Genomic DNA, 26,192 nt, shown 5'->3' with positions numbered 1-26,192 from the left:
TTGGATTAAACGGATAACGCTCCTAAGAGGACAGTGAGTCCCTGGCCCAGCGGCTGCTGTTGTTGCCCGTGTGACAAACGTTTACTGGGAGGAAGCGGGGGCTGCAGTGGAAAGCAAGCCCGCTGTGGGCGCTGCCTGGGGAGCTCAGCCTGGGGGAGACAGGAGCAGGCAGTGGTCTCTCACGGCCATCACCAGGTTAGAGGCACAGAGAGGAGAAACCTCCTAAGCAGGTCCGCACCTCCTGCTGGGCGGTGGCGGGGGGGGGGGGCACTGGTGGCCCCGGAAATGCCCTCTGCCCTCCCAAGGAGCACGTGGCCTATGAACGTGGCACTTGTGACGTACACGCAGGCTTCAAACACAGCCCCCTTTCCTGCCTGTGCATCCAGGAAGCAGGCTGGGTTTCCGAGAAACCTGCTGCTGGGGGAGAGACCTTCAGGTGCCGGTCCCTGCCAGTCCCTGCCGGCCAGCCCTGCCCCGCTGCTGTGTCCAGGTGAGTGGCCTCCTTCAGCCTCTGCCTTGTCCTGCCAGCACCGCCGCCCAGGGCCCTGGGAGAGCAGAGGAGGTGCCCGCAGCCCTGGGAGGAGCACTCTGGGAGGAGGGACCGTGGAGGGGACCTGCGGGTGGGCGAGGAAACAGCCTGTACAGGACCCCGGGTTGGCCCTCTCCCCTCCCACCAGGGTTAGTGGAGGAAGCCTGCAGACCCACGTTCCCTCCTCTCTCCTCCGGAAGCCCCTCAGCCCCCAGCCCTGCCAAGCTGCCAGGCCCCCGGGGCCGCAGCGGTGTCTGCACCCATCACAGGCTGCATGCCTCTCAGGTGTGCGGCGTGGGGGGCTCTGCAACGAGATATTTATTGGCACATACTATGTACCTTGCTGGTATGGGTGGCGGAACAAGGAGTTTCCACTCTCACAGTGCTTCCATCCGACCATAGCATAAGATATGTCACACATATGTTGACATATGGCAAAGGTCACATGTCAGCAAGTTGATACATATATCCCATTTTCGGTGGTGAAGAGCAAGAAGCTGGGTCAGGGATAGAGACAGAGAGGGAGTTCGGGGAAGGCCTCTTGGAGGAGGGGTGATATTTAGGCAGAGACCCAAGGAACTGAGGGATACTGGGTGTGCAGGCTGAGGGAGCAGACAGGGCCAAGGCCCTGAGGTGGGGCCATACCCGATTTGTTCAAGTGGCCCAAACAAGGGACCTGAGAGGCCCGCGTGGCTAGTGGGAGCGAGTGAGCCCGAGGAGGTGATGGGGCAGATTGTGCCATCGTGGGCCACCATGAGGATTTGGCTTTGACCCTGAGTGAGTGGAAGTCCTGGTGGGCGGTGAGTGGCAGCCGGGTCCCGGGCAGGGTGCTCAGTGAGCCTGCTCTCCTGGAGTCCCCTGTCCCTTGGTGGCCCCCTTTTCCAGGTGGGGTCTGGTGAGCTTTGCTCCCTGCTCAGGACCACACCTGCTACTGCGCAGTAGATCCAGGATTCCATGATGCAACTCGGATGCCTGGTGTCAGGAAAAAGCTCTGAAGGAGCCTACTGCCACCCACAGCACCATGCTGATTGCTGTCCTTGTGACACGTAACCAAGGTGGCATTTTGTTGACTGACAAATGCTGCCTCTGTGGTGGGCACAGGGGCCTCACCATGACCTGTGGACAAAGGAGCAAAGAGGGACTTCAGGGGGTCTTGGGCAGTGTGAGAGGAGCGTGGGCAGGCAGGGCCTGGGCCCTCACTTCATCGGGCCGCGGGTGGGGACCCTTCAGTGTCTGGCTGAGGGTGGCGTGTGGAGCCTGCAGGCCCGGCGGGGGCCACCCACCCCATCCTGGCAGGTCCCGGGGCATGATTCCCTCTGCAGCCCGCTCCCCACTGGGCCCCGTGATGGCCTTATTTGGGACTTGTGGTGCTCAGACATGGTGTGGAGCACAGACCCTGAGGGCCTGCCACGTGGCTGTGGGACTAACCAAAGCCAAAGGGCCTTGCTGCCCGGCGCCTCTGAGACTCCATTGTTGTTTGCTGGCTTGTTTGCTTTGTGTCTTAGAGCCCACAGTAAGTGCCATCGCACAGCGGTTGTCTTCCTGTGCCTGACATTTCCTTTAGCAGAATGCTCTCCAAGACCATCTGTGTTGTTGCAAATGTCAAGATTTCATTCTTGACGGAATGAAATCAAGAATGGCTGAGTAATATCCCGTTGCATATACGTATGGCATCTTCTTTATCCATTTATCATCTATTGATGGACACCCAGGTTGCTTCCATATCTTGGCTATTGTAAATAATTCTGCAATGAATTGGGGGTGCAGATGTCTTTCAAATTAGTGTTTTTGTTTTCTTCAAATAAAAGCCCAGAAGTGGAATTGCTGGGTCATACGTAGTTCTAGTTTTAATTTTTTGAGGAAACTCCATACTGTTTCCCATAGTGGCTGCATGGGAGCCTTTGATGTGCTAATACGCTTTTCAAGATGGATTTGATGCTTTTCTCCTTCGCAGTTTGTGTGGGGGTCGGGTCTCCCTGGAGCAGATATAACTGACCCTGCCTTTACCTCAGGGATGCTGGAGTGGAGGAATTTCAGGCAGATCTGCCTGCCAAGAATCAAAGGTTTCCTCCTCATCTCACGGCCTGGCGAGTGTCCCTGGTCTCGGTGGAGCAGTGCACTCTGGGAAGGCAATTAGGCCTCAGAACCCCCAGGAGCTCACATGCTCAAGGGGAGGCTGGCTGGGGCCAGTCCAGGCAGGACTAGGTAGGGGAGAGTCCTGGTGGGTCCTTCCGTGAAAGCCATGGAGTCTGCGGGACGCGGCTCAGGACAAGCATCTGGTCCCGCTGCCGGAGAACAGGGCACACGGGAGGCTGCGGGCTGGCCCAGCGCCTCCGCAAGCTGATGTTGCTATTGGCAGTGACTGAAAGTTGGGATAAAACAGAACACTCCTGTCTCTGGGACACCTTGGCCCAGGGTCCAAGGTGGCCAATCATGGTTCATGGCCCTGACTGAGCCCCCCAGGCCAGCCTCTCCGCACCCCGGCTTCTGCAGGAACCCCCTTTGCCAACCAGGCTGCACCTGCGGCCACTGCGCTCAGGGAGGAGCTTCTCAACTGTGTTGCCGACAGTTTCCTACCACAGCTTCCTGCCCAGAGACAAGATCACTCTCCCCACCCTCCTCACCGTCCCAGACAGCCCCCACCTGGCTGCCTTGTCCTGTGTCCTTGACTCTATGGGAGCAGCTATATGACTCTGTGAGGTGGGGCTGGCTGGGTTGGGAAGTGGAGAGGAGAGGGGAGGGAGGCCCAGCAGAGGGCACGGCACAGGTGCAAGTATGCAAGTGAACTTGAAGGAAGGCTATCAGCGCAGCCCCGCTGGAGCAGAGGGTGGGCTGAGGAGCTTAGTTAGAGTCAGTGAAGTAAGCAGGAGGGAGCCACTGCCGGTTCTTGAGCAAGGGAGGCCTCGGGAAGGAATCGCCTAAAAGTAACTTGCTCAGTTCATGTGGGAAACAGACGGTGGGGTTCAACCAACCACAGGCACCACGTGAGTTAGATGTGGATCTCAGTTTTATTAATAGAAACAGCAGGTAGAGAGCAAAGGAGGTGATGGCAGCACAACCAACTCAGCAGAGAGATCTGGACTGGGCAGATGGGTGTGGCAGCGTGGTTAGCCACAGACAAGATAGCCCAAGTAAGGGGACCAGGGCTGGGGAAGGGGAGAAAGGAGAACCGATCAGAGAGGGAGGTGGCAAGCCAGAGAGTCATCGAGAGCCCAAGAGAGCCATGATGTGCTCATCTTGGGATGTGGGAGGAAATGGAGTCCCTGGAGAAAACCCATACAGACAGCTGGGCTGAGAATAAAAAATGTTTTCCTATATATTTTTTTCAATATTATAACGAAACAACATTGAACGAAAAACCACGTTATTTGAGGATCTGTCCTATTGATGGGAGTCATTTCAGGAGAGGCCTGGGTCAGGGCGACTGGAGGAGGGGCCAGAATTGACTTTCTAACCAGGTTGTTTCTAACACCAGGGTTGGGAGGGCCAGGTTGGAGGGGTGATGAACCAAGGCCTGCAGACAGTCACCATTCCACCAGCGGGTTTAGCTGGAGCCAGGAGAGCTCCTGGGGCTCACCTGGGGAAATGGAAACGTGCATTCACACGACACCTGCGCAGGAACCTGAGAGCCGTCTGCTCATAATTGCCTAAATCAGAAGCCGCGCGCATGTTCTCGGCAAGTGAGCAGATAAACAGTGGAGCATCTCTACACTGGGATACCACTCAGCAATCCAATGGAACGGAATGCTGATACACCCATCACCAGGAATGAGCCTCAAAGGCCCCCCTTCCCCCCGCTGCCCAGTGAAGGAGCCAGGCCCCAAATTGCAACTGTCTGATTCCATTCAAAGCTGTCTGTATGGGTTTCTCCAGGGACTCCGGTTTCCTTCCATATCCCAAGATGAGCACATGAGAGGAATCAGCCTGTTCCAGTCTGAGTGAGTGTGTGTGTGAGTGACCTGGGATGAAAGGGTGCCCCATCGAGGCTGGGTCCATGTGGGCTCTGAGTACCAGGACCCTGACCTGGAATCAGCAGAAAAATAACTCTTATTCTTGGTTTTACTCACATCTCTTAAATGTATGTCTGGCTCCCATTTATTTCAATTTGTGTTTTTTTTATTTTATTTATTGATTTGAGAGAGAGAGAGAGAGAGAGAGAGAGAGAGAGAGAGATGCATTGGTTGTTTCTTGTATGTGCCTTGACTGGGGGTTGAGCCCACAACCTTGGTGAATCGGGATGATACTAACCAATGGACCTACCTGGCCAGAGACAACGTTTAATACTAGAAGAGTTTTGGGTCTTTATTTAGAAGTTTGGTGGTATTTTTGAAACCATAAATATGCCATATGAGCTCTTGTTTATATCAATTAACCTATGGTAAAATTGGGTCCTTCCTTATAAATCATTTCACTTAAAGTGCAGTTTCCAAGAACCTGTCGATGACGTTACATGAGGACTGATTGATCTTCCTCTTGGACCCAGTGCCCACCCTTACATGTCCCTGGACCCGGGGGAGGCAGCCTTTCTCAGTCCACAAGAGCTTTCTTTGTGCCACTGCGTACATTTGCTTCACTAAGAAAGGCACCCAAGGCCCTGCTCCTGAACACAGCCTATGCTGGGTGGCCTTGCTAGGCCCACCTTAGTGAGAAATGAGCAGAAACTGCAGCGGGAGATCATTTTTTCAACATTATCAGCTCATTCCCACTGGCGGGGAGCAGGTACACTCTGCCTTCCTTTTTAGCTGTCACACCGGAAGCAAGTGTCCTTACAGTCTACTTGGTGCCTCATTTTTGTGCAGTTTGTGGGTGATTTCGCTGTTTAACTGGCCCCCAAATGCTGTCTAGTGTTCCTAGGTGCAAGATGGCTGTGAGGCTCCTTATGGAAAAAGTGCGAGTTAGATGAGCTTATGGTGCTATTGGCTGAGCGTTCAATATTAATGAATCAACAACAGAAGGTGTCTTGCAAGGTTATGTACTGTTCGGTTCATGGAAATGTGGCCAGAGGCTTGAAGGAACCTGCCCCTGCATGTCCTCTGCAGCAACAGTTTAGTCCCTGCTAATTCCGTGTTTGCACAGACTACAGAACTACTGTGAGTAACAAGACTATACCCATCCACCTGGCCATCCGTCAGCCGTGTTATTGTTTGGATGGCCTTCAAAGTAAACTGCAGTCATCACTACCCACCTAAAAATTTCTGCACACAGATCATTAACTAGGGTTTAATATTTTATGGTTCTTTTTTACTGAGGGGTCCAAATACAATGAAATGAACAAATCTTAAGTATACATTCTCAGAGTTTTAAAGAATTCAGCATCCATGGAATCCAGTGTCCAGCATCATTACCCCAGAAAGTTGAAGGTAGATAATTTTAGGTTATTTGCCAAACCAGTTACCTATTTATCTAAATAGCCTTCATTCCTTCTCCCCATATTCGAGCATACTTCCCAGTCACACACCTCATTTTGTTTAATGGCTCTATCAAAGTTTACATCGGAGTTAAACCCTGATATGTTGAACCGACCCCTGACTGATGGGTATCCAGGTTAATGTATGCATTCTAGGAAGGCAGAGGGGACAGAGCAGAGGAGGAATGCCTAGTGCTGAGGGGAGTGGGTAGGAAAGGAGAGGAGGGCTCATTAAGGTTCCTTTGATGAGCAAACCTTGCTCTGGCTTCAGGGCCTCTGCACGGTACTGTTCCCTCTGCCTGCCTGCTCTCCTCATGCCTTAGGGCAGTGGTCGGCAAACTGCGGCTCGCGAGCCACATGCGGCTCTTTGATCCCTTGAGTGTGGCTCTTCCACAAAATACCACGGCCTGGGCGAGTCTATTTTGAAGAAGTGGTGTTAGAAGAAGTTTAAGTTTAAAAAATTTGGCTCTCAAAAGAAATTTCAATCGTTGTACTGTTGATATTTGGCTCTGTTGACTAATGAGTTTGCCTACCACTGCCTTAGGGGAAGTTAGCCCCGAATCCCTCAGCTCTCCACTCAGACGCTGCCTCTCCCCGTCTCAACAGCACTGTTTCCTTTATAACACTGACATGCTGTGTCGTTATTCTGCTGCCCTCTCCTTGTTTATTGCATCCCTCCCCCGCAGACTGCTATCTTCAGGTCTGCAGGGCAACGTCTGTCTTTTCATCCCTGTCTCCCGCACCGCCTGGCGCACAACAGGAATTCAACACGTGTTTGGGGATGAATAAATGGTTCCAGGTGTGTGTGAACCAGTGCGGGTGTCTGGCTCTCCGCACAAGGTCTCTAAAAAGTCAGAGGCGGATTTGGGACTCCCTGATGTGGGCCCAGCAGGCGGGGGCTCCTCTCCAAGTTGATTTTGGCCCAAAATGGGCTCCACGCGACGGGCATGGGTGCCCCTCCAGGTGACCTCTCTCCTACTGTATCCGGGCCCGTGGACGGAGCTCAGGAAGCAGAGCCGAGGCCCTGACGTGCCCCGATCTTGCTTGCACCCGCAGGGATTGGCGAGGCGATAGGGCGTGCAGTTCGCGCGGGCAGCAGCGGCGATGCCGGACCCCGCTGCGCACCTGCCCTTCTTCTACGGCAGCATCTCGCGCGCAGAGGCCGAGGAGCACCTGAAGCTGGCAGGCATGGCCGACGGCCTCTTCCTGCTGCGCCAGTGCCTGCGCTCGCTGGGCGGCTACGTGCTCTCGCTGGTGCACGACGTGCGCTTCCACCACTTCTCCATCGAGCGCCAGCTCAACGGCACCTACGCCATCGCGGGCGGGAAGGCGCACTGCGGCCCCGCCGAGCTCTGCGAGTTCTACTCGCGCGACCCGGACGGGCTGCCTTGCAACCTGCGCAAGCCGTGCAACCGGCCGTCAGGGCTGGAGCCGCAGCCCGGGGTCTTCGACTGCCTGCGGGATGCCATGGTGCGCGACTATGTGCGCCAGACGTGGAAGCTGGAGGTGAGAGCCGGCCGAGCCTGGGGGCCGGGGAGGGCTCGGAGTGGGGGAGAGGGGTCCCCTTCGCCAGCCCACGGTTTGCAGCGTTGCATCAGGTTTGGGAGCTGGAGGGTTGGGCCCCGCTGGGAGTGGGCCTTCGAGGGGGGCCGGAACTGCGGGAAGGAAGGTGGAGGTAGCTCTGGATCCAGACGGGGCGAGGCTTGGGCGGAGTTGAGAGGACGGTGAGAGCCCCGCCCTGGGTAGGGTAGGCAATGGGCGGTGGTCTTTGATCCTCTGCATTACGTAAGGGTGCTCCACTATCAGTGTCCGACTTCCGGCTGGAGACGACTGGGGGCTCGGCCCTGGGTGGGCGGGGCCTGGGTGGGTGGGGACAGGACAGAGGATGGGGAGTGGGGCTGTGCTCCCCCGGTGCGCCTGGGGTTAGGGAGGGATCTGATGGGGAGGGTGGAGGAGATGGAAACGGGGTTCCTGGCCGCACATTGTCGTCACTTATAAGTGCCCTTGACCCTCGGTTCCCCAGGGCGAGGCCCTGGAGCAGGCCATCCTCAGCCAGGCGCCCCAGGTGGAGAAGCTCATCGCCACCACGGCTCACGAGCGGATGCCCTGGTACCACAGCAACCTGACCCGCGAGGAGGCCGAGCGCAAACTCTACGGGAGCTCGCAGACCGACGGCAAGTTCCTGTATGTGGGGCCTGGGGCTGGGGCGGCTCAGTGTGTGGCGGGCCTTCTGTGGGAACGAGAGCGGTGGTGTTCAGGCCCCATAGCTGGACCGCCTGGGCGGGATCCAGAGTCTGCTACTTGCCAGCTGGGACGTGTGGCAAGCAGGTGGATTTCATTCCTTCACTCAGCAAACAGTGACTGAACACCTACCATGTACCAGGCACTGAGGACATGGCAGTGAACAAAGCAGACAGGTTCCTGTCCTTGTGGAGCAGGGAGACAAAAAAGATGAGCCAATAAATGCGAAGTGTGTCAGGAGGCTGGCAGTGCGGCTGTACAGGTGGGAGGGTGAGATCAGGTGGCCAGGAAAGGCCTTCGCTGTGCGTGGTTTCTGAGCGAAGACCCAGGAGGTGAGAAGTGAGCTGGGCGGCTCTCTGGGAGAAGGGGGATTCTGGCAGGTGGAAATGCGAGTACAAAGACCAGAAGTTGCTGTAGCGGGACCGAGAGTGGGCCCTCAGAGAGCCCCAAGCAGCCCTGCAACAGCCTAGCTACCATCACACCCCGAAGGAGCTGCAGCCCCAGTCACCATCACCATCACCATCACCATCACCACCACCACCACCACCACCAACAACAACAACCATTACCAACCATCACCATCACCACCACGACCACCACCACCATCACCACCACCACCACCATCACCACCACCACCATCACCACCACCACCACCATCACCACCACCACCATCACCACCACCACCACCACCACCATCATCACCACCATCACCATCACCACCACCACCACCACCATCATCACCAGCACTATCACCATCATCAGCACCACCACCACCACCACCACCACCATCACCATCACAACCACCACCCCACCACCACCACCACCACCACCATCATCATCACCACCATCACCATCACCAGCACCATCACCACCACCACCACCACCACCATCACCATCACCTTCACTATCACTGCAACCATGAGCAGCAAGGCTGAGACCCAGCAGGCAGACCAGTAACTATCACCACATGGCAACCATGAGCAGCGAGGCAGCCGTCTCAGTCACCATCACCATCACCATCATCATCACCCTCACCACCACCATTACCACAACCATCACTGCTACCAGGAACAGCGAGGCTGAGACCCAGCAGCTGCCCACCGCCCCCACCTCAGCACTGCCAACACCAAGCCTGGCACCAAGGGCAGCGGTGTAGGGAGCGGAGGCCCGGCCGGCCTCACATCAGTGGTGCCTGTGGCAGGGACAAGAAGATCATGCACCGAAGGTTTTGGAACCAGTAACATGGTTCGGTGTAAGAAATGGATATGGTTTCATCGACAGGAATGACACCAAGGCAGATGTGTTTGTACACCAGACTTCCATAAAGAAGAATAACCCCAGGAAGTCCCTTTGCAGTGTAGGAGATGGAGAGGCTGTGGCATGTGATGCTGTTGAAAGAGAGCAAGTACAGAGGCAGCAAATGTCACAGCCCAGGTGGAGTTCCAGTGCAAGGCAGTCACTGTGTGGCAGACTGTGACTGTTATAGACTCTCTCCACGTGGCAGGGTCCTCCCCACAATGAGCAGCAGGATTCCCAGAATGGTGAGAGGGAGAGAGAATGAGGGATCGGAGAGGATCCCAAAGGCCAGGCCCCACAGCGCCGGCCCCCACCTTACTACATGCGGAGCCCCTATGGGTGTGGACCACAGTATTCCAGCCCTCCTGCGCAGGGAGCAGGGGTGCAGGAGAACAAGGCAGACCAGTGAGAACGTGTATGGGGCTATGGACCACGATGCTGCAGGGCCCTCCTCCTCAAAGACAGCCTAGAGAGGACGGCAGTGAAGACGATAAGAAAAATCAAGGAGAGGAAACTCCAGGTCAGCAGCCACCTCAACACCACAACTTCAGTTACCCACGCGCAGAAAGCCCTAAAGCACAAGATGGCAGAGAAACAAAAGCAGCTGATCCACCAGCTGAGAATTGGTCCACTCGTGAGGCTGAGCTGGGGGGAGGCTGAGTAAAAGTGCTGGCTACCATTTCTACCATCATCCGGTTTACTCATCCAACAAGAAGAAATATGAAATTCCAGCAATAGGAAATGAACAAAGATTGGAGCTGAAGACCTTTAAGTGCTTGCTTTTTGCCGTTGACCAGATAACTAGAACGGTGTGTGTTGTCTAGGAGGTGGGTTCTGGGCAAGTTCACAAAACAGGAAGGAGCTAGTGTGCTTGGAAGGAAGTGAGGCCTGGAGCAGGAGTTAGGGAAGGAGGAGGAGAGCAGTGCCTCACCAAGGGTCTGAGGATCTCATGAGTGAATATGTGTGAAGTAGTGGGATAGTATCTGGAATGTACTGAAAGTGCACCAAATGGTGGCTCTTACTGCACCTGCGTGATTGTGTGTCTCTGCCCATGTCTGAGTTACCGCTGAGCCATGCGGCTGTATTGACTGTATTTGTTATTGTGAAAGAAGCTCTAAAGCTATTTAAATAACCCTGCAGAGTGTTTGAAAGCCCCGCTGGCGCTGCATTCTGGTCTGGACACAGGTCCCTTTGTATACAGATGTTATCCAGATGTCAGCTGAGGTCATGCTGGCCTTGAGCCCCTGCCTCTCTTCTGTGCCCTTAGGAAGTCCAGCGCCCTGCCCTCCCCCCCCCACACACACACTATGTCTGTGAGTTCTCCAGGCCGCCCTTCTCAGGCCTGAGTCCCTGCAGGGCTGACTCCTCGCTCTCATGTACCTCTACTAGGGCTGTCCCTCTCCTGGGACCAGCCCACGGACCCCTGGACTTCCCCACTGTGTGCGGTCTTTGCGTGGGCACCAGGTTGCCTGCAGGTCTCCCACAGGATGCCGGTTCCAACACAGGATGCTGTTGTCAGCCGATAAAATTGATCTTTTTACCCCAACAGACTTTGGATAAAATTGCAGTAAAGTTACTAAGGCTTCTGAGGGAACTCTTGAATGCATGTTACAGACAATGCACGGAAGGCTTTAGAACAATGTCAGCTAGGGCTGTTTTCTCAGGGAAACTGCACTTTGCATTTCTGTCAGTTACATTTTGCCATATAACAAACTGCCCAAGACCTACTGGCTCAAAACAACGTTTTTAAAAATTGTGACAATTCTGAGTCAGCTGAGCCGTTTTCTGTGAGGCTGGGACTGAATAAGTTGGGATGGCCATGCTCGTGTGTCTGGCTATGGCCCCCTGTCCCCTGGGTGACGGGGAGGCACTGGCTGCAGTGCCGTCACTGTCCAGCAGGCTAGCTTGGGCATATTCAGTGGTGGTGGTTGCAGGGTTCCCACGAATAGTCACAGATGGAAAGTGACAATACACAGGCACTTTTTAAGACTCTGCTTGTGTAATGTTATTGATGTCCTATTGGCCAAAGCCAGTCATGTGGCCAAAACCAGAGTCACTGTGGGAAAAGGGACTACCCACAGGAGAGGAGTAAAGGCAGCCAGTTTTGCAAAGACCACCATAGGATGGGAACGAGGAGGTCATAATGGAGGTGATTGGCCTGTTCCCTTTTGCATTGCAAACTTGAGGGCAGAGCTGCCTCTGGTGCCTCCAGAGCTCCATCTTCTAGCACATGGTGAGGGCTGGTACTTGGCCAGATGGCACCTGTCTTCATCCGGATGCTGCACCCTCCCCATCTCAGGTGTGAGGCTTACTAAGACATTACCAACATTTGGTCACACGTCTCACATGCGCACGCTCCCAGGTGCCAGAGTGCCACGCTCTCTGGGAGGAACGGTTCTCCTGTTGGTGTGGCTGGTTCTTCCCCTCACCTAGGCTTTCTCCTTTATGACATGTAATCTCCTTTCTTTGTATTTGCAGGCTAGGGTTTCCTTCCCTGGCTTCATCTCAATTCCGCTTTTCATCACCTCAGTTTCTGCCTTTCTTCTGTCTTGGTTTTTCTTTCTTTTTCTCTTCTCCCCTCTCTTCCCTTCCTCTTTCCCATATATAGACAATGATTGCACTATTCCAGTGGTGTTAAGTCTCCCCCAACCTTGGGTTACCTAAGGCCCCCTGAAAGTATCAAAGGATTCTGGGGGAAGTAAGGGGTGGGAGAATTGAGTGCAGCAAGTGGTCTTCTGAGCCCTCAGCTCAGCTCAGCTTTTTAAAAAATAATATATATATATTTTAGAGAGAGAGATAGAAAGAAACATCAATGTGAGAGCATTGACTGGCTGCCTCCTGCATGCCCCCCTACTGGGGATCAAGCCCATGACCCAGGTATGTGCCCTGCCCGGCTCAGCTTTGATGCCAAACCAACCGAGCCACTCCAGCTAGGGCCCAGCTCAGCTTTGACTTGTTTCATACCTTAACCTTCCACAGAGGATGTCTGACAAAGAATTCCATTGCCCAAAGGAAAAGTTGGCAGAGTTTTTGCATTGATACAGCAGAGGTTATGACAGGCTTCGCGTTAACCAGTCTGAGACAAGAGGCGTCTCAGGAGAACCAGGGCCCATGGCTTTCAACAACGAGCAGGTCTATCATGATAACAGGCGCTCTGGAGGGCACGCTGTCTTGAAGGCTCAGAGGCGGGAGGGCCAGCTGGCCATGGAGGTTGAGGCTGGAGGAGGTAGGATCTGGTACAGTAGAGAGACTGAGGCTGGAGCTGAGGTTCAGAAGCAGTTGGAGTAGTGACATTCTGAGGGACAGCGACTGATGCTGGGGAATGTCCAGAGGTCTCAAGCAGCTACAGTGAGCCAGCCTGCTGGAGAGAGAGGCAGGGTGTGCTTTGGCAGAAACAGTTGTGGATTCTTCTTGTGTTTCCTCAGTCACTAACTGCTTTCTCAGCATATAGAGAGTTAGGGGCCGAAGGTCAAAGCTGTAGGCATAGAACCTCACACAGGCCTAGAGGTCTTGAGGCCTGGCTCATGCCCGGAACTGGTCTGGGCCTGAGATCTGGATGCAGGGTGTGATAGAAAGATGCATACCACTCAGGCCACGCCCACCACTGACCACAGAGATGGTAAATTGTCCCTAGTGCTGTTTGCTGCCGAAGCTGGCTGCCTTTCTGCATAACTGCAGCATCTGTGGTTGTGTTTGATTCAATGTGAAAGCAAACTAGACCCCTGAGAAAGGCCGTCAAAAGTATATTGTTAAGTGATTCTTAACCTCTTCTGGATGGTCCCCTTCAGGAATCTGACTGAAGCTGGACCCCTCCCACACGTGCCCCCACAGTGTGGTCAGTTGTGTGCAGGTGTGTGTGGGTAGACATGTTCTCACTGCACAAGGGCACCATCTTTGAGGGGCTCAAAATATCTTTATTTTGGCAAATTTCCAGCAGAGGACAATCAAGGGTCTCATTCTGTCACAAGTCGGTCTGTTACAATAACAGGTGGGTCTATGATGATGACAGAGTGACTCTTTCTGGACTGTACAGAGGTGTCCCATGATCTAGCCACAGGGTTGTGCTTACCTTTGTCGCTCTACATGTGGACAAGACTTTACCTAAGAGAATGGTCCTAAGTCTACCTGTGTAGACCTGTGTGTCCCCTGTGAGTGGCTTTGTGTCCACATAGATGGCCAAAGAGCCTTCCATACTAGCCAGGAGTCCTCTGTGGCTGAGTGTTCCCTGTGGGTGGCTGAGTGAGTGTCCCCTGTGGATGGCTGAGTGAGTGTTCCCTGTGGGTGGCTGAGTGAGTGTTCCCTGTGAGTGGCTGAGTGAGTGTGTCCTGTGGGTGGCTGAGTGAGTTTGTCCTGTGGGTGGCTGAGTGAGTGTTCCCTGTGGATGGCTGAGTGAGTGTTCCCTGTGGGTGGCTGAGTGAGTGTGTCCTGTGGGTGGCTGAGTGAGTGTTCCCTGTGGGTGGCTGAGTGAGTGTTCCCTGTGGGTGGCTGAGTGAGTGTTCCCTGTGGGTGGCTGAGTGAGTGTAGCCGGTGAGTGGCTGAGTGAGTGTGTCCTGTGGGTGGCTGAGTGAGTGTTCCCTGTGGGTGGCTGAGTGAGTGTGTCCTGTGGGTGGCTGAGTTAGTGTGTCCTGTGGGTGGCTGAGTGAGTGTTCCCTGTGGGTGGCTGAGTGAGTTTGTCCGGTGAGTGGCTGAGTGAGTGTACCCTGTGGGTGGCTGAGTGAGTGTGTCCTGTGGATGGCTGAGTGAGTGTTCCCTGTGGGTGGCTGAGTGAGTGTGTCCTGTGGGTGGCTGAGTTAGTGTGTCCTGTGGGTGGCTGAGTGAGTGTACCCTGTGGGTGGCTGAGTGAGTGTGTCCTGTGGATGGCTGAGTGAGTGTTCCCTGTGGATGGCTGAGTGTTCCCTGTGGGTGGCTGAGTGAGTGTTCCCTGTGGGTGGCTGAGTGAGTGTCCCCTGTGGATGGCTGAGTGAGTGTTCCCTGTGTGTGGCTGAGTGAGTGTTCCCTGTGGATGGCTGAGTGTTCCCTGTGGGTGGCTGAGTGAGTGTTCCCTGTGGGTGGCTGAGTGAGTGTTCCCTGTGGATGGCAGAGTGTGTCCTGTGGGTGGCTGAGTGAGTGTCCCCTGTGGATGGCTGAGTGAGTGTTCCCTGTGTGTGGCTGAGTGAGTGTAGCCGGTGAGTGGCTGAGTGAGTGTGTCCTGTGGGTGGCTGAGTGAGTGTTCCCTGTGGGTGGCTGAGTGAGTGTGTCCTGTGGATGGCTGAGTGAGTGTTCCCTGTGGATGGCTGAGTGAGTGTTCCCTGTGGGTGGCTGAGTGAGTGTCCCCTGTGTGTGGCTGAGTGAGTGTTCCCTGTGTGTGGCTGAGTGAGTGTTCCCTGTGGGTGGCTGAGTGAGTGTTCCCTGTGGATGGCAGAGTGTGTCCTGTGGGTGGCTGAGTGAGTGTTCCCTGTGGGTGGCTGAGTGAGTGTGTCCTGTGGGTGGCTGAGTGAGTGTTCCCTGTGGGTGGCTGAGTGAGTGTGTCCTGTGGATGGCTGAGTGAGTGTTCCCTGTGGATGGCTGAGTGAGTGTTCCCTGTGGGTGGCTGAGTGAGTGTCCCCTGTGGATGGCTGAGTGAGTGTTCCCTGTGTGTGGCTGAGTGAGTGTTCCCTGTGTGTGGCTGAGTGAGTGTTCCCTGTGGGTGGCTGAGTGAGTGTTCCCTGTGTGTGGCTGAGTGAGTGTAGCCGGTGAGTGGCTGAGTGAGTGTGTCCTGTGGGTGGCTGAGTGAGTGTTCCCTGTGGGTGGCTGAGTGAGTGTGTCCTGTGGGTGGCTGAGTGAGTTTGTCCGGTGAGTGGCTGAGTGAGTGTTCCCTGTGGGTGGCTGAGTGAGTGTCCCCTGTGGATGGCTGAGTGAGTGTGTCCTGTGGGTGGCTGAGTGAGTGTTCCCTGTGGGTGGCTGAGTGAGTGTTCCCTGTGGGTGGCTGAGTGTGTCCTGTGGGTGGCTGAGTGAGTGTTCCCTGTGGGTGGCTGAGTGAGTATTCCCTATGGATGCCTGAGTGTTCCCTATTGATGGCTGAGTGAGTGTTCCCTGTGGGTGCCTGAGTGTTCCCTGTGGGTGGCTGAGTGAGTGTTCCCTGTGGGTGGCTGAGTGTGTCCTGTGGGTGGCTGAGTGAGTGTTCCCTGTGGGTGGCTGAGTGAGTGTTCCCTGTGGATGGCTGCGTGTTCCCTGTGGGTGGCTGAGTGAGTGTCCCCTGTGGATGGCTGAGTGAGTGTGTCCTGTGGGTGGCTGAGTGAGTGTGTCCTGTGGGTGGCTGAGTGAGTGTGTCCTGTGAGTGGTTGAGTGAGTGTTCCCTGTGGATGGCTGAGTGAGTGTGTCCTGTGAGTGGCTGAGTGAGTGTTCCCTGTGGGTGGCTGAGTGAGTGTGTCCTGTGAGTGGTTGAGTGAGTGTTCCCTGTGGATGGCTGAGTGAGTGTGTCCTGTGGGTGGCTGAGTGAGTGTTTCTGTGGATGGCTGCGTGTTCCCTGTGGGTGGCTGAGTGAGTGTTCCCTGTGGGTGGCTGAGTGAGTGTTCCCTGTGGGTGGCTGAGTGAGTGTTCCCTATGGATGCCTGAGTGTTCCCTGTGGGTGGCTGAGTGAGTGTGTCCTGTGGGTGGCTGAGTGAGTGTTCCCTGTGGGTGGCTGAGTGAGTGTTCCCTGTGGATGGCTGGGTGAGTGTGTCCTGTGGGTGGCTGGGTGAGTGTGTCCTGTGGGTGGCTGAGTGAGTGTACGCTGTGGGTGGCTGAGTGAGTGTGGCCGGTGAGTGGCTGAGTGAGTGTTCCCTGTGGATGGCTGAGTGAGTGTGTCCGGTGGGTGGCTGAGTGAGTGTGCCCTGTGGATGGCTGAGTGAGTGTGTCCTGTGGGTGGCTGAGTGAGTGTGCCCTGTGGATGGCTGAGTGAGTGTGTCCTGTGGGTGGCTGAGTGAGTGTGCCCTGTGGATGGCTGAGTGAGTGTGTCCTGTGGGTGGCTGAGTGAGTGTGTCCTGTGGATGGCTGAGTGAGTGTGTCCGGTGGGTGGCTGAGTGAGTATTCCCTATGGATGCCTGAGTGTTCCCTGTGGGTGGCTGAGTGAGTGTGCCCTGTGGATGGCTGAGTGAGTGTGTCCTGTGGGTGGCTGAGTGAGTGTGTCCTGTGGGTGGCTGAGTGAGTGTGTCCTGTGGGTGGCTGAGTGAGTGTGTCCTATGGGTGGCTGAGTGAGTGTGCCCTGTGGATGGCTGAGTGAGTGTGTCCTGTGGGTGGCTGAGTGAGTGTGTCCTGTGGATGGCTGAGTGAGTGTGTCCGGTGGGTGGCTGAGTGAGTATTCCCTATGGATGCCTGAGTGTTCCCTGTGGGTGGCTGAGTGAGTGTGTCCTGTGGATGGCTGAGTGAGTGTGTCCTGTGGATGGCTGAGTGAGTGTGTCCGGTGGGTGGCTGAGTGAGTATTCCCTATGGATGCCTGAGTGTTCCCTGTGGGTGGCTGAGTGAGTGTGCCCTGTGGATGGCTGAGTGAGTGTGTCCTGTGGGTGGCTGAGTGAGTGTGTCCTGTGGGTGGCTGAGTGAGTGTGTCCTGTGGGTGGCTGAGTGAGTGTGTCCTATGGGTGGCTGAGTGAGTGTGCCCTGTGGATGGCTGAGTGAGTGTGTCCTGTGGGTGGCTGAGTGAGTGTGTCCTGTGGATGGCTGAGTGAGTGTGTCCGGTGGGTGGCTGAGTGAGTATTCCCTATGGATGCCTGAGTGTTCCCTGTGGGTGGCTGAGTGAGTGTGTCCTGTGGGTGGCTGAGTGAGTGTGTCCTGTGGGTGGCTGAGTGAGTGTGTCCTGTGGGTGGCTGAGTGAGTGTGTCCTATGGGTGGCTGAGTGAGTGTGTCCTGTGGGTGGCTGAGTGAGTGTGTCCTGTGGGTGGCTGAGTGAGTGTGTCCTGTGGGTGGCTGAGTGAGTGTGTCCTATGGGTGGCTGAGTGAGTGTGTCCTATGGGTGGCTGAGTGAGTGTGTCCTGTGCATGGCTGAGTGAGTGTGTCCTATGGGTGGCTGAGTGAGTGTGTCCTATGGGTGGCTGAGTGAGTGTGTCCTGTGGATGGCTGAGTGAGTGTGTCCGGTGGGTGGCTGAGTGAGTATTCCCTATGGATGCCTGAGTGTTCCCTGTGGGTGGCTGAGTGAGTGTGCCCTGTGGATGGCTGAGTGAGTGTGTCCTGTGGGTGGCTGAGTGAGTGTGTCCTGTGGGTGGCTGAGTGAGTGTGTCCTATGGGTGGCTGAGTGAGTGTCCTCTGCGGTTGGGTCAGTGTCCTCTGTGGGTGCTGAGTGTCAGGCCATGCAAGGCTGAGTGGGTGCTGTGGGAGACCCAGTATTTCTTTGGGAATCGTCACATGTCTGCCCTTGATGATGGGGTCTCCTGTGATACTGTGGTTTCCTCTCTGCTCTCTGACCAGTCTTGGCTCCCCCAGTCCCTGCTCCTTTTCCGTTAGTCTCTAGGTTGCCGAGCCCAGAGGGTGTGTTTGTGGGACACCACGATAGGTGCCCAGGTGGTTGTAGGGGTGACCTGCTCTCCGTGTCCCTGCCAGGCTGAGGCCCCGGAAAGAGCAGGGCACGTACGCACTGTCCCTGATCTATGGGAAAACCGTGTACCACTACCTCATCAGCCAGGACAAGGCCGGCAAGTACTGCATACCCCAGGGGACCAAGTTTGACACGCTCTGGCAGGTGAGCCACCCGCCCCCCGGATGTGAGGGGAAGCCATGGCAAGGTGCTTAGGCTCCTGGGAGGAAGGAGCCTGGCACTGACGCCCGCCCCCTGCAGCTGGTGGAGTACCTGAAGCTGAAGGCGGACGGGCTCATCTACTGTCTGAAGGAGGCCTGCCCCAACGCCAGTGCCAGCGCCAGTGCAGGTGCGTGGGGCTGTGGGGTGGGGTGCGGGAGACGCTGGCCCTCAGCCCCTCACCACCCTTTCTGTTCCCTCAGGGGCCGCTGCTCCCACCCTCCCTGCTCACCCATCCACGTTCACCCATGTGAGTCAGCCAGCATCTCAGAGTTGGGGTCGCAGGGGTGGAGCTGGTATGGGGGCTATGGGTCCTGTTCCCAGGGCGAGAAGTTCCCCCATTACTGTCCCTGGGAGTCCTCAGAGGATATGGGTCTCATGAGAGGGGCTAGTGCCCTCAGCTTGGGCCCTACTAACCCTTGTGGCTCCATGACCTTTAGCCTCAGAGACGGATCGACACCCTCAACTCAGATGGATATACCCCTGAACCAGGTGAGCTGACAGAAGCGGAGGTGTGTGATGGGTTTGGTGCTGGCTGGTGGCAGATCCGTGGCTGGCTCTGGGTGTGCTCAGGGAGACGTGGGCCCGGCCCGACCCGGCCCATGGCAATTGGCTTGGTTGGCCCTGTGCACACACTGTGCTACCTGCATGGACACGCCCATCACGCCCACCTGTGCACGTTCATGGGTGTGTGCAGACGTGCAGGGGAGAACCCGTGGCTGTGCCTGGATGTCCAGGACACAGACACACATTTGTTAAGCACCTGCTGTGTGCCAGTTACACTCTGAGCTCACTGTGCACATGAGCTCATTGGATCCTCCTGGCATACTATGGGAGGCAGTCACAGTAATTATCAATTTACAGACAAGACAGGAGGGAGTAACTCTCCCAGGCCACACAGTAGGCAGTGGGGAGCGAGACTGGACCCAGGTAGACAGGTTCCAGAGGCCACGCTCCTAAAACGCCCTGCTGCCAATGCTCATGTGTTGGATGTGTGGATGCAAGCCTCCCCACATATGTGCTCAGAGAACATACATGGTTGCGTGTGCACACAGAGGCTCATCTGTGGAGCTCTTGTAAACATGGCTGCCTGGTTCCTACGGAGACGTGGGCGGGCATGGACGTAGGTGCATACATGTCAGTGTACATATAGGCACAGGTGTGCACATTCCAGCTGGCATACTAACAACTACTCATACAGACATGGGTGGGAGTGTACATGGGTGTATAAGTGTGAACACACAAGGGCACACATGCTTATATGTGCACAGTGATGCACAAGCCTTTGGGGTCCAGTTGGACGTGACTTCCCAGTGCATCCACAGATGGGATCAGGAGTGCACACATGTGCGCACACACACACAGACCCACGTGCCTGTACATGCTCAGTACGCCCCTGCCCACGGTACATGCCTTGTGGGCACTGCGGCTCCCTGCCCTCCCATCCCCTGCCCTCTCCCTCCTCTTGACTGGGGTGCACGCCTGTGTGTGCCCAGCACGCCCAGCATCCCCCGAGAAGCCGCGGCCCATGCCCATGGACACGAGCGTGTATGAGAGCCCCTACAGCGACCCCGAGGAGCTCAAGGACAAGAAGCTCTTCCTGAAGCGCGACAACCTCCTCGTAGCGGACATCGAACTTGGCTGCGGCAACTTTGGCTCCGTGCGCCAGGGCGTCTACCGCATGCGCAAGTACGGCTGCCGGTGCAGGGGGGCATCCCCTGCCTGTGGAGAGGGGGAGCCAGCATATGACATCAGTTTGCCTGGAAAACAGACCTGGGAGAGGACATTGCCCTTGGGGACAGCACCTGAGGGAGTGAGAAGCAGCGTGGGCAGGGGAGGCGGGGCTGGGCTGCAGATGCTGATCCCAGGGGAGCTGTAGAGGGGCCCCCTGAGCCCCTGCATCCACCCGTCATTGGATACAGGCTGCCCAGGCGAGAGTGTACCTTTGAATGGAACTGCTCTTTGCAGAGAGGGGCAGTTCTGGGGAGGACTTGGCCGTGCACTGCCCCGCCCACACTCCCAGCAGCCCGGGATGAGTGCCTGGGTCCGGAAGGGAGATCTGAGTGGCACCACAGCATTCACTATACCAGTCCAGGGAGAAAGAGGCAGGTGGGGGCACGAGGGGCCGAGCAGGGCGGTGCTGACTTGTGTGTGCCTCGGCTTGGGCAGGAAGCAGATTGATGTGGCCATCAAGGTGCTGAAACACAGCACGGAGAAGGCGGACAAGGACGAGATGATGCGCGAGGCGCAGATCATGCACCAGCTGGACAACCCCTACATCGTGCGGCTCATCGGCGTCTGCCAGGCGGAGGCCCTGATGCTCATCATGGAGATGGCGGGCGGCGGGCCCCTGCACAAGTTCCTCACCGGGAAGAAGTGAGCCGGGCTGTGGGGCGCTGGGACTGGGGTGCATCCTGTCCACTCATGGGTGTGCTCCACCTGTGAGTACACACTCACTCTATTATTACATTTTTATTTATTGATTTTAGAGAGAGAGTAGAAGGGGGAGAGGGGGAGAGAGAGAGAGAGAGAAATCGAGTTGTTGTTCCACTTACTCATGCATTCATTGGCTGACTCTTGTATGTATCCTGACCGGGGATTGAACCTGCAATCTTGGTGTATTGGGATGAGGCTCTAACCAACTGAGCTACCCGTCCAGGGCTCACACTCATTCTATATGTTCATAGACACACTCACACCCAACACGCAGACACCCTGACACGCACACTCATGCCTGCCCCCCGCACACCCTGACACGCACACTCATGCCTGCCCCCCGCACACCCTGACACGCACACTCATGCCTGCCCCCCGCACACCCTGACACGCACACTCACTCCTGCCCTCCGCACACCCTGACACGCACACTCATGCCTGCCCCCCGCACACCCTGTCACGCACACTCATGCCTGCCCCCCGCACACCCTGTCACGCACACTCATGCCCACAGGGCAGAACCTGACCTCCCTGCGGAGTCCCAGATCTGCCACTGACTACTGTGACCCTGAGCAGGCTCTTAACTTGTCTGGGCCTCAGTTTCCTCATCTGTACCACAGTGGGGATCACAGTACTTCTTCAAGTGGCCCTTGTGAGGATCAGATGAGTGGGTATCGATGAAGTGCTTAGCACGGTGCTGGCACTGTGTGTGAGGGCTAAGTACTAGCTCCGAGTGCCATAACTATTGCCACCCCAATTCTCTTGGCCCAGTTCATGACCCACATGAAATTAGGTGGACTGTCTCTGACCTACAGCAGGGTCAGCAAACTGCAGCCCACGGCTTGCTTTTGTCCTGCATGGTTCTGCATTTTTAAAGGGTTGTAAAAGAAAAGCAAACACAGGAACACATGGCAGAGGCCACATGCAGCCTGCTGAGGCCAGAATATTCCTATCTACCTGGCCATTAACAGAAAAAAATTTGCCGACCTCTGATCTAAAGGAATTGCAGTTTCATTTGTGTTCCCTCAGCCTCAGGCTCTTACTCTCACAATCGTTCACACTCACCACGGCAGGTGCCCACCAGGCATGCTCGCTGGTAGCACGACCTCGTGTTGGGTCATATTTTGCAGAGCCCTGTGGGTGCGGGTAGGACTTGAACTTTGACCCTGAGTGAGATGGGAACCCTGTGTGTGGCTGTGAGCAGAGGAGGAGGACCTGACTCTTCTGTGGGGAAGACCCAGGAGGGCGAGGGCAGAGGTGACTGTTTCGGTCCAGTGAGTGATGATGGAGGTTGGACCAGGTGCAGAAGCCACGGTGGGAGAAGCAGGAGGTGCTGGAGTCCTGAAGGCAGAGCTGATGGCTGGATGTCGGGTGTGAGAAAGAGCAGCTGAGGGCAGACTTCTGGCTGGAGCACATGAGAGGAAGGAGCTGCTGTGGGGAGGGGAGGGTTGGGAGCGGCTCCTGTGTGTGTGTGTGTGTGTGTGTGTGTGTGTGTGTGTGTGTGGCGCGCTTAGCTTTGTCCTTAACCATCTTTGAGATGCCCTCGGGCCCCAAGGGAACATGGAGGATGCAGACAAATGATTAGTTTGGGAATCTAGCATGTGGGTGAAACTTACAACCTGGGCCTGCAGGGGCAGGGCTCCTCTGTTGCTCACTGCTGTGTGCCCAGCCCCTGCCTGGCACAGACAGGTGCCCAGTTAGCATGAGCACGTGCCCAGCTGGGGCAGAGGCACGGGCTTGGCCCCCCTGGGAACTCGGGCTGCTGCACCTGCTGACCCGGCCTCCTGCCCCAGGGAGGAGATCCCCGTGAGCAACGTGGCGGAGCTGCTGCACCAGGTGTCCATGGGGATGAAGTACCTGGAGGAGAAGAACTTTGTGCACCGAGACCTGGCAGCCCGCAACGTCCTGCTGGTGAACCGGCACTATGCCAAGATCAGTGACTTCGGCCTCTCCAAGGCGCTGGGCGCCGACGACAGCTACTACACCGTGAGTCCTGGGCCGGTGTGGGGGCGGGGTCCCCACGGGTGGGGGGCGGGATCTCCATGGGTGGAGGGGCGGGGTCCCCACACTGGTGCCAGCGGCATCTCCCGCGCCCCCCCCAGGCTCGCTCGGCGGGGAAGTGGCCCCTCAAGTGGTACGCGCCTGAGTGCATCAACTTCCGGAAGTTCTCCAGCCGCAGCGACGTCTGGAGCTATGGGGTCACCATGTGGGAGGCCTTCTCCTATGGCCAGAAGCCCTACAAGGCAGGCGGGCGGGGCAGGGGCAGGGGCAGGGGCAGAGGCGGGGCTGGGTGCGAAGGCGGGGTGGGGGGGGAGAGGGGAGGGGCTGGGTGCGAAGGCGGGGGTGGGGGGAGGGGGAGGGGCTGGGTGCGAAGGCAGGAGGGAAGTGGGGGAAGGGGGGAGGGGCTGGGTGCGAAGGCAGGAGGGAAGTGGGGGGGCACCCGGGCTGGGTGCGAAGGCGAGGGTGGGGGGGGGGGGCCTGGTTACTCACGCGTGCACTTGGCTCTGCTTGAGCAGAAGATGAAGGGGCCCGAGGTCATGGCCTTCATCGAGCAGGGCAAGCGGATGGAGTGCCCGCCAGACTGTCCACCTGAAATGTATGCACTTATGAGCGACTGCTGGATCTACAAGTGAGTGCGGGGCGGGAGGGGCTGGCTGACCTGGCCCTGGGCCTGGGCAGAGGTCCTGGGGCCCAGTCACTCAGTCCAACAAAACTACAGGGTGTCATCCACGCAGACTCGCTGCCTTTCCAACACGCAGGTGCTCTGCCTCTGTGCTCAACTCTCCAACACCCTCCACTGCCCCACCCATCTGTGGACACCCAGTGCTCCAGCACCTGAACTCCAGGCCCCACCAGCCCCGTTCAGCACACTGGTCCACCAGTGCTCAAACAAGTTACCACTCTGTTACCCCAACTGTGGTACTGGCTCTCAGGCACGGGATGATATTCTAGCATCTAATTTGTCAGCCCCCCACCAGCCATATAGGTCACCACTGAAGTACGCAAACAGTATATCCACACCCCACTCTCTGGTCGAAGCTTAACACTTGAACAACCCAACTCCGAATACCGTCAATATCCCAATTTCCCATCAGACAACAGGCAGCACAGATCCAAACAATTGGTCACCCTACACTGATCATGCAACGCGTGTACATTCCAGCACCTGTACATTCCTAGCCCCCCAACATCCATTGCTCCACTGGCCAACACCTGTGACATTGATAGGCAGACACCCAGGCAATCCAATAAACAGACACCCTCTTTATGATAAATAAATAGCAAATGATCAGCCTTTCCTATCAAACAGGCTCACCTGCCTCCACAGGAAACACCGAGTACACCAACACCCACAGTGCCTGGATATTCCACACAGTACCATCAGTCCCCAGCACTCACCAGCCATACCCGCTCAGTACCTCAGCCTTCTGTTCCATCATGGGCAGCATATTTGCACCCATGTAAGTCCACACCTTGCACCCATATGCCCTGACCCCGGGCAAGTCACATGCTCAGTATGCCAGCATTCAATAGCCCAGTTCCCCATGGTCAGTAGTTGTCAGCCAAACACTCAGTGGATTCAATTAATAAGTCTTTACTAGTTAACACCCAACATCCTGTGTGTCTGCAGCCCTTCTATCAGGCAACTCTAAATTCCTGATCTCACACCTTAAAGACCCCTTCATTACCCAGTACTTCACCACCTGATGCCCAGGATTTTCTGAGTCCCTTGCATGTCCACCTCCAGCTGGACTTGGGTTCTGGCTGGTAATCAGTGGCCTGGGTCTGCCCCACCCCCCACAGGTGGGAGGACCGTCCAGACTTCCTGACTGTGGAGCAGCGCATGCGGACCTACTACTACAGCTTGGCGAGCAAGGCTGAGGGCCCCCCGGAGTGTGGGAAGGGGGCCAAGCCTGCCAGTGCCTGAGCACCCTCTGCCCAGGGCCTGCTGGCCCCCAGGCCCAGCCTTTCCTCTGTGCCTTCAGCCCCATCCCAGGATCCAGTGTGGCTGGGCCAGTCCACTTCCTTCCCACAGCTGGGCTGTGAGTGGGAAGTTGAGGCCTAGGCCCACACTGGTTAGGCATGTCCTACCTGGTCACCCATCCTTTCTGGCTGGGGGAGGAGGGATGCCCTGAGATGGGGTTGGGGTTGTGTAGCCTGGCCCTGGGCTGGTATGTACTGGGGGGCCCTGAGCTGAGGGGCACTTACAAAAAGGATCCTCCTTCCTCACCCTGAAGGGGAAGACTCTGGAGTCTTCAGGTGGCAAGACCTCAACCACTGGAATAAATCAGCTTCTCTCTTGTTTGAGATTCCTCTTCTTTCTTGGGTGGGGGTGGGACCAGGAAAGGGGGCGCTAGGATGTGCTTGAAACAACTTTTCCTGTGTGAGACTGGCTTTCCCACTTCTGTGCCCTGGGAACGCCTTCGTTAAAGTGAGGGGCTATTGGAGAAACCAAGGCAGGTAAGTGTGGGGCTGTGTGCACTGGGGCCTCAGCTTCCCTACCTTAGTGACTGCATGATGGCCTCACCTGGAGAGGCTTGACTAGCTGCTGACCCTTCCCCTCCCCCAGGCCCCAACATCTGTGCATTTTAAAGTGTCTTCAGGTGATTCTACCCAGCGGCCTGCTCAGCTGTCCAGCCTTTCTTCCTGGGCTGGTCATAGCTGGAGTTTTCAGCACTGGGTGCCCCAAGTGCCAGCTCAGTCCCGCTCAGAAGACCTGTCCCTAAGCTCTGTGGCCTCAGTTTCCCCACATGGAAAGTTGGGATGTTGGATCGCAGAACCCAGCAGGTGGGATGAAATGAAGCCAGCTGCCTGCATTTTTTGCCCGAACCAGCTCCTCCTCCCCCTCCCGTGATGGGCCCGTCCCAGTCCCCAGTCAATGCCTCCTTCTCTTGGCTCCGCCCCCAGAGTGATTGGTTCAAGGGCGGACAGGACCCGCTCAGAGCCCAGGGAAGGCAAGGAAATTATCCGTGGCTTCTGGGAAGGCGGTTTTTCTTACCTGTGGCGGTCCGGGCGGCCTGTGGCTGTTTGTGCAATTATGGGGGGGGGGGGGGGCGGGGAGGGGCTCCAGCCGCTGTGCAGAGTGGGAGCGTGAGGCCCGATGGGTGACACCTGAGAGCAGAACCCGAGCCTTCGTGACCTGTGAATACATAATCAGACCAGAAAATTGACGTTGAGAGGATTAACAGGTACAGACCTTGCTGTTATGTCACCGTTTACTGTTGAGTTTTTAATACTTGATACAGAAGCTTCATATGAGCATATTTAATGAACTTTGTAGTCTACATGGAAGTGAATTCAGAGGACCCCCCAGCTATACCGCCAGCTGACACACGGAGGCCCAGCTGTGCGTGCGTTTGGAGAGTGTTTGTAAAGGTGTGGAATTTTCTGAGGGTCTCCCAGCCCTGCAGTTAGAGTGAAAACAGACCAGGAGAGCGCAGAGACCCTAAAGTTAAAGACACAAACTCGAATTACTCCCATTTTTGTCATTCTCTGTGACCACTTGGAGATTTTGTGTTTAAAATGTAAACCAGTGAGGCCTTGCAAACCATGAGATAGAA

General features: G+C 56.3%; 1 protein-coding gene and 1 pseudogene across 2 annotated transcripts; both read left to right on the top strand.

Annotated features, from left to right (window-relative positions):
• Positions 1-360: 360 nt before the first annotated feature.
• Positions 361-24,934, top strand: ZAP70 (zeta chain of T cell receptor associated protein kinase 70). Its single transcript, XM_080686781.1, has 13 exons — positions 361-490; positions 6,993-7,442; positions 7,960-8,120; positions 18,003-18,141; positions 18,238-18,325; positions 18,399-18,445; positions 18,636-18,687; positions 19,692-19,884; positions 20,365-20,571; positions 22,425-22,617; positions 22,734-22,874; positions 23,148-23,260; positions 24,436-24,934. Exons 2-13 carry the CDS (start codon positions 7,041-7,043, stop codon positions 24,557-24,559), a joined length of 1,860 nt encoding a protein of 619 aa, XP_080542907.1. The 5' UTR covers positions 361-490; positions 6,993-7,040; the 3' UTR covers positions 24,560-24,934.
• Positions 9,154-10,133, top strand: LOC308255845 (Y-box-binding protein 1-like; annotated as a pseudogene). The gene has a single exon. The product of its transcript is annotated as a Y-box-binding protein 1-like (transcript).
• Positions 24,935-26,192: the final 1,258 nt, after the last annotated feature.

The sequence above is a fragment of the Plecotus auritus genome (genome assembly GCF_963455305.1).
Source record: "Plecotus auritus genome assembly, chromosome: 8".
Taxonomy (NCBI): domain Eukaryota; kingdom Metazoa; phylum Chordata; class Mammalia; order Chiroptera; family Vespertilionidae; genus Plecotus; species Plecotus auritus.
Note: the sequence above shows the minus strand (reverse complement) of the source record. Positions and strands in the feature narration are given on the sequence as shown.